The sequence below is a fragment of the Plasmodium cynomolgi genome, chromosome 14 (genome assembly GCF_000321355.1).
Source record: "Plasmodium cynomolgi strain B DNA, chromosome 14, whole genome shotgun sequence".
Lineage (NCBI taxonomy): Eukaryota > Apicomplexa > Aconoidasida > Haemosporida > Plasmodiidae > Plasmodium > Plasmodium cynomolgi.
Genome location: NC_020407.1, coordinates 997,312 through 1,005,407, shown reverse-complemented (window position 1 = coordinate 1,005,407; position 8,096 = coordinate 997,312). Strand labels below are relative to the sequence as shown.

At 38.8% G+C, this 8,096-nt stretch overlaps 2 protein-coding genes across 2 annotated transcripts; one reads left to right on the top strand and one right to left on the bottom strand.

Annotated features, from left to right (window-relative positions):
• Positions 1–2,426: 2,426 nt before the first annotated feature.
• PCYB_143180 (calmodulin) lies at positions 2,427–3,257 on the top strand (the record flags this gene model as incomplete). The annotated part of the gene is made up of 1 exon (XM_004224789.1): positions 2,427–3,257. The coding sequence occupies one exon, from the start codon at positions 2,427–2,429 to the stop codon at positions 3,255–3,257; it is 831 nt and encodes a 276-aa protein (XP_004224837.1).
• An 847-nt stretch (positions 3,258–4,104) lies between these two features.
• Positions 4,105–7,967, bottom strand: PCYB_143170 (zinc finger protein; the record flags this gene model as incomplete). Its single annotated transcript, XM_004224788.1, has 8 exons — positions 4,105–4,944; positions 4,968–5,449; positions 5,993–6,100; positions 6,178–6,665; positions 6,863–7,041; positions 7,210–7,344; positions 7,562–7,640; positions 7,855–7,967. The coding sequence occupies 8 exons, from the start codon at positions 7,965–7,967 to the stop codon at positions 4,105–4,107; spliced, it is 2,424 nt and encodes an 807-aa protein (XP_004224836.1).
• Between the last annotated feature and the right edge of the window lie 129 nt (positions 7,968–8,096).

Genomic DNA, 8,096 nt, shown 5'->3' with positions numbered 1-8,096 from the left:
ATTTTTTACGGGGGGGTTAAAGAAAAAGAAATTTGGGGGGGGAAGGGCTAGCGGACGGCGAACGGAAAGGGGGAGCTTATGACTATGCATAATTTGGGGGTGGGGTGCGATGCGTTGGCCTTGTCCTTTTTTTTTATCTTCCCTCTATTTCGTTACGCTTCCCTCTATTTCGTTACACTTCCCTCTATTTTGTTACGCTTCCTTCTATTTCGTTGCACTTCCTTCTATTTCGTTATACTTACAATTTCTTATGTTTTCTTATATTTCCGTTTATTTCCCTTTTTTTTTTTTTTACCATTCCCTTCCAGCCTCTGTGCGATGTGTCTTCGGAGAACTCCAGGGGGAGAGACGTAAACACATAGTACACGTGTTCATGTATACGAGTGCACCTCTCCTATTTAGGGATCCGTTCGACACATGCGTACTTTGTAATATTTCGTCATGTATAGCTGAGCAACTGGAGAAACTTCACAATAGTTTCCTCAAATTGGGGCTACAAGTTATGCACAAAATACGGATGCACGTTTCATCGATGTGACAGGAAATAATTTGTCCCTCCCCCCCCAACTCTTTGGCAAATGGGCATAAACTTCCTGTGTTTTTTTTAATTTGTTCTTTTCTTTTGGTTTGCTTTCTTGGCTCCTCTGTGCACCTTTGCATAGTGTTTCCTACATGGGTACATAATCACAGGGCGTGTATGCATAAGCGTCCGCACGAGTAAGCGCATAGGTACATCTATTGTATGTATATATATATTCATGCTGCGCGTGGTACGCAACAATTTGTGGTATTTTCAAGGATATATTCTTGTTGAGGGCAATTTGCGCAATCGCGGGATGGGAGGTACGTTGCGAGGGGGCGAGAAAAAAAAATTGAGAACAATCGTACTCATTACGTAAGCAAAAATGTAAGCACAAATGAACGCAGGCACGGGTATAATATGTATGTGCTACATGTGCCTTTGTGCTTATCTTCCCACTTTTTTATTTCACTTCATTTCGCGTACTTTCGTTTGGCTTCGCTATATATAGCTTTATTTCAGGCATCCTTCTTTTGCAAAATTTTATCCTTTGCCACGTGAAGCTTTTTTTACCCTTTTTGTTCTCTGCACAGTTGTGGCAATTAAATGCGCGCGCAAGCAAAACGCACATTTGTGAGTGCATCCTTGGGAGGCATTTTTTCCGCGGCCGTAAATAACTGCAACTTCTTATTTTACCGCGTGCTGCATGAGTATCAGCCAGCCGGCATTATCCCAAAGAGGGAAGGTCGCAGTTTTTTCCCCGCACATGATACTATTTGTCTATATTCGCAGAAAAAAAAAAGGCTGAATAACATAAGGATAAAATAAAACACAAAGGCATTGTGAGGGGAATAAAATTACGGCGTTCAAATTAATATCACTCATAAGTCTCTAAAAAGGCGCAATAGCTTTTCATGTTGCTCCTTTTTTTTTTTTTTCCTTTTCCGCGTCAACGTCATTTCGAAGGGGATTTGCATTCTCGACATTTTTAACACAAAAGCATACGTTTTAGCGAAGGAAGGCAGCGCAAAGATAGCAATCGTTCGGTATAATTTCTGTATCTCTGTCATTTTAAAAAAAAAAAAAAGACCAAAATTTTTAAGCAAATTCCATTTAACAGTGTTATTTTTTAAAGCAATTCAGGAGGAATTCCTCTAGCCCATAAACAGTTAAGCATAAATTAACCACTTCGAAAGTAGAAAAGAAAAAAGTATGGTCTGTTGAGTATTCCTACACCATCCTACACATTACGCATCAACTTGCACATTTTGAGCATTTTTCACGCGTGTGCATTTTTTTATAAAGAGGCATAAATTCGCATCAGTTGTGCATTTACACAGGTGGGGGAAGCATGCGGCGCGAAATTTAGCTCACTTGATGACAACAAAAAAAAAAAATAAATAAAATAAAATAAATCCCCCTGTTATTCCCCTGTTTGGTACCCCCCGAACAGTGACTAAATAAGCGAGCGTGTATCCCCCCACTTACGCATAAAGACGCACCGTTCCGATTCTGCATCGATAATTTTTAAACACAAAAATGCTTGACCCACCAATATAAACACTGCTGTCTATTTTTACGCAAAATGGAATATGAGGGTGAAACGTTCCATTTGACGGAATACCAAATTAAAAAAACAGTAAAGGCGTTCAACTATTTGGATAAAAAAAAAAGAGGACTGCTCAGATTTGAGTATGGACGACACGCTCGAATTAGGCACAACTAACAAGAAACGAATGTGATAGGCAAAATATGGTTGCGCATGTGGGGGTGGTGATGGTTTTCCTCATTATGTGTGCGTACTACCTGCTAAGTGTTGCGTAGTCTATGATTCATCCTCACACGTAACACGCAGCGAGGAATTCGTGAAGGTTACTCACGTCACCCCTTTGTTGTACTCTCACACATGCATTACACATTGGCCGGATTTTGCAGTCTGTTAGGAAGCCTCCTGCGCTGCAGCGGATACAATGTGTCGCTAAAAGAAATTGATAAGATAAAAGACAAAATTGTAGAAAACAAAATTAAGGAAAAAAGCTCGCAAGTGAATGAAAAGAGGGAAACAGAAATTACTACAAACGAAAAAGATGCCAATAATGACACGTCGAACCATAAGCAAGCTGAAACAACTAACGTCGACGATGATGATAATGATAATAGTAATAATATATCCAAAATGCTAAGCGATTTAAAAAATTATGATAACTTTATCGAATTGGAAAAACAAAAAGAAGAAAAAAAAAAAAAAGAAGAAAATAAAAACTTATTTAGTATAAAGGAGTTTTTTAGGATCATTCACCTGCCAAATATAACCAACGAAACTAAGCCATCAAATGTTTTAAACTCTTTTGAAATTTTCGATGAAAAGGGGAATGGAAGAATATCCATCAAAAAGTTGAGATTTATTCTTCAGTACTTAGGGGAACCCCTAAGCAACGCAGATTTTGACGAATTCTTTGATTGGATCAAGACGGTAAGTGTTCCAGCGGAGAGGGGGGGAAGGGAAGTATATATGAACTTTTGTGTGGAGAGCTTTCCCTTGCATCGGGTCATGTCAACAGCTCCATGCTATACGCTGATGCGATGTGACGATTTAACATGCTTTCCTTACGTGAGACACTGTACACATAAAATAATTTTCTCCCCCGATCGACAGAAGGATAAAGTGTACAAGAAGGACTATATAATTTACGAGGATCTGCTCAACGAGCTGGTAAATAAAGACACCAGCGTTTAGAAAAGTTAATGAAATGTCGCAAGACGGGGTGGAGGGGGAACGAATAGGCAGAAGTTAATTCTTCCGATTGGAGTGACTCCCTCTCCCATTTGCCGCCATTTTGCCGCCTTCATGTGGAAAAAAAAAAAAAAAAAATTGCCCTTGATAGGCAAATTTAACTGTTATCATGGCTGATAAGACGTTTTTTCCATTAAATTTTTTTTTTTTTTCTCGCCCTCTTATTTTACTTTCCGATATGTATTAAAAAATATTTTTTTTTTTTGATACAACTTTTAAATAGCTAACTTTTTTGTGATAAAAAAAAAAAAAGGGTGATAATGTTATTATCGAGTTTAATACAGACACATTTGTGGAGATCCATGTAAAGTGGAGTAAATGTGCGCATATGTACGCATACATATTCGCATATGTATGTGTAAAATTTAAAACAAATGGATCAGGAGATGAAACGCGGGGGGAAAAAAAAAAAAATGGGCGGACTTTTATGAATGGCTCAAACAAAGCATTATTTAGGTAGAAAAAAAAAAGGACGATAAAAAATACATGGATGGATGGGTGAAGTTGAATACACAACTGCATGGTTACACTCTATTTGTTAGTAGAACAAAAAAAAAAAAAAAAACATACAAATGTGTATATATATACGTACATATATATATACTGTGTACTATGCATGCACACCCGTTTGACCATTTTGCATTTCTGCGAAACTACGGCGGCGCTGCTTATCCACTTTGCTGCTCCCATTTTCCAAATTAAACCCAAAAAATCACGGCCACAGAGAAAAAAAAAAAGAGAGAAAGCATAAATAACACAAAATGGGCAAGCAGAGCTTCCATACCAATAATCAGTCATTATCATTGCTAGACGGTATGTGTATACAATTAATTATTAGAGCAAAGGATGTAAAAAAATAAAAAAATTTGGACGCCTTGCTTTTCTTTTTGTTATCTGAGCGGTCTTTTTCTTGTTTATGCTTGTGAATTAAATAATTAAATAATTTTAAATTGTCAAATTTGTTACCTTTTTTAATTCTCGCAAAGTAAAGATTAGCGTCCATGTATTCGCTTAACAGTTCACTGTTTTTATGCCAATCTGTAGACTCATCAATGCAATAATTTTTGTTGTTATAATACAAGTGGATGTTCTTATGTGGTCTGGATAGCAGTTTTATTCTTTCCCTTCGCAGTATCCTCTTGTGCATCTTCTTGTACTTCCACTTGTACATTTTGGTGTATCTCATTTCGCATATCTTGCTGAAATTTTCCAGCTCAACGTTGTCTATTCCGGAGAGGTAGTATGCAGGCAGCTTCAGGTCCAACTTCTTTTGTTTTTCTTCTGCGTGTTTGGTCGAGGCGTCTCCGTGGATTTGGCGGTGGGTTTGCTCGGACAAATCTTGAGCCTCCTCCTCCCCGCTGCTGCGTTCATGATCGCCTGTTTGGTCCACTTGACCCGCTTGTTCCTTTTCATGCTGTTCGTTTTTTCCCAATTTGGAAGGGCTTGCACCCCACTGATTGGGCTTCTCCCTCTCTTCCTTGGGCTTATAATTATATATGCTGATGATGACATCCTTCTGCAGGGCCATCATCTTCTTCTTCTTCCTCTTTTTGAGTACAATTTTCTCGTTGGCTTGCGCATTGGCAGAGCAGTCATCGTGTCCGTTCTTGACATGCCCCCCCCGCCAACGCTACCGCCAACGCTACCGCCAACGCTGCAATTGCACGCTTCGTCCTTCCGACTGGCACTCTTGGCGGTGCTGAACATTTTTATTTTGCCCCGATTGTTATGGCCACTATTGCCGTGCTGGCGTTTTCTCGAAAATAGCTTCCGCAAGTAGTTTATCTTCTTTATCATCTTCATCTTGCTCATCTGTTTGACGCTATTCATTTCTAGGTCCGCACTGGTCTGCTGGCAGTAGGTCGAAAAGTCATTCTTATTTATGTTGGCATATCTGACTACGTAATAGGTCTCCACTTTGCTTTTAAACTTACGGATGAATGGGAATTTTTTCTTATACAGAATTGGGTACTCTAATTTTTTTCTCACATGTGTCAAGTTGCTGAAGCAGTTAATTTTTGTTTCGTAGTTAATCTGTTTCCGTCTAATTTGTTTTGAATGGCCAAGTGGGGCAAGAGAATCACCATCGTGTGCATCTTTTTTGCGTAGGCCGTTTTTCCCTGCGCTGTTTTTCCCTGTACTGTTTTTTCCTGGACTGTTTATACTCGGGCAGTCCTTACTCAAGCCGCTTCTGCTTAGGCCCCCCTTGCTTATACCGCTCCTATAGCATTCACTGTCTCTTTTCCAGTTCTTAATAACAATGATGTAGTTGTTATTATTGTTCACTCTCTTCCTGTTCAGGCGAATTATATCATCATCCTGATATTCATATAGTTCGTCTGCATTCATTTCGTCTCCTACGTAGCTGGCCCTACTCTCGTTACATATGTCACTGCACAAGTCGTTATTAGAGCTGCCTGTTGATGATAAATCGTTCCTAATGAATAATGAACCTATGGTGTTATCCAAATTTATAATCCTTTTTTGTGTGTATTGACTGACTTGTTCAAAATCGTTATTTAATTCTTCAGAGTAGCTATACTTTTTCCTAACATTTGATAATTTCATTTTACTCAACTTGTTATTTTTATTTTTCTCATACTTGAAATGGGTGCCATTTTTTTCAATTGCTTTATTGGAAATATTGCTCAGTTTGGTAATATCATATTCTTCTAAACTTTTTTCTTTCTTTATCTTTTTCTTTACATTGTAATTTTTGTTTCTACATTTGCTATCATGAATATTGTTCGAATGATAATCTCTTCCTTTTTTGGTCCATTTGGAGTCTATTACTTGGGATTCAATAGATGGGATTTTTTTTTTTTTTTTTCATTTTGGTTTCCATCACTGAGTGAATCATTACCATTTTTCTCTTCCTCTATGTTGATAGCTACATCGTTCAGGACAACTACATGGTGCGAACATTTTTTATCCACAACTTGTAATTGGGGGTTCACAAAATTGATGTATGACGGCCTCGTTTTCGTGAACAGTATCTCTTTTATATTGTTAAAAACGCCAATATTAAACGGATTATCGTTTTGATAGAAGGTCTTTATTTGCTCGTACGTTGTTTGATTCGTCACAATTGTGTAGATGTGATAGCACAGCAGTCCTATGACAAACCACAAGGTTAGGATAGTGTATATGATCAAAATGATGCTATCTGTGGCCATGCGCCATATGTGAATAAATATTTTCTCCGTGTTGTAACCTTGGTCTGATAGGTTGTTGATGCATATGGTTAGTTTGTAAATACTCGCGCCCAGAGTTATGCATATCAGGATGTACAGATTAAAAACGAAGTACACGAAGTATTTGTAGTTCCTCGTCCCAATGCAATTGCCCACCCTGAGCGGTAAAACGGAGGGGAGGGGGGGTGCGTAACGGTGAGGGCATCGTCCGAACAGTGCACGGACAAGAGAATATGTACAAATGGGGAGTTAGCCGTATAAACCACCACACACACACATATATATGCATATACACATGTGCACGTTATCAAGGGCGGCCGCCGCTTGCATTACCATGGGCAGTGGTGATCGAACTTCTCCACGCAGTTGTCACAAATGGAACAGTGCACAGTTCTTATGCCTCTATATATATTACACGTGTAGCAATACTTGAGCTTGTAAAAGTTCCCATTTATCAAAACCTCCTTCTGTCGTGGTGGTTGCGTTTCCCGGTACTGTTGGATTATCACATCGTAAATGTTTAGTACGGATTTCTGCACAGAGAGAGGGGGAGGAAGGTTAGCAAATATAATTGTCGATGTGGCAACATAGATGTGCTTTCTTCAAATAGAAGAAAATGCAAGGCATGCAATTGCATCAATCGGGGATTCCACATGAAAAAGCTTCAAAAATCTTCACACAAATGTGCGTGAAACTTTTACCAACTTGGTGGCCATTACCTGTCTTGGTATTATACCAGGGTCCATAAAACTCGTTTTAAAAAAGGTGTAAATGGTTAGTGTGAAAAAGAAGAGGTTGAGAAATGGGACGTAGTAAATATCCTTTTCAAAGAGCCACTGAGAGGAGGGGGGGAAAAAAAAAAATGGGGGGTAAACAATATGCGCAGGTTATTCTGTCATAAGAAGGAAGCTTCGTACGAATAAAGGGCACATGAAAAAGGAAATAACAGACATTTGGATATTCAACACGCATCATCCTTTGACAACTGATGCGCACACATGAGCATTCTATCCAGTTCTCCATTTTGTGTCAAATTTGCATCTTTCGCATTACTGTTGATGTAAAGGCGTGGAAGATGGCAACCGGGATTAATATCATAAGAAAGGACGAGATAACCGTTAAAAAGGCCGGTCTGCAGGGGGGAGGGGGCGCAACGAAGCGGTAAAGTAGCGGTAAAATAGCGTAAAATTAGCGTGTCCCCTAGGTAGGCACATATTTATACATGTGAGTACTTCAATATAACTATGCGGATGAATGCTATTTTGCGCCTTTCTCCCCCTTTTAATGGGAGAAAAATGCATTTGCTTAACATCCGCTGAAGGGTCTCTCCAGCGATGGGCACTTACCCTGATACGAAAAACCCCTTGCAGTGTATTTTATTTTCTCCATATATTTGTACATTATTTATTTTGTCAAAATTCGCTTTCTCCAAAGTTTTATTTCTTTTAAATATTTTCATTTGTTATATAATAATTTCATTTTTCTAAAAAAAGGCGTCCAAATTTATGTAGAGGCGGGAATTATTTCAAGTACTGGCGCATTGGTGATCTGCCGCAAGGGGAAAGTCTGGTGGTCTAATGGCTCTTCA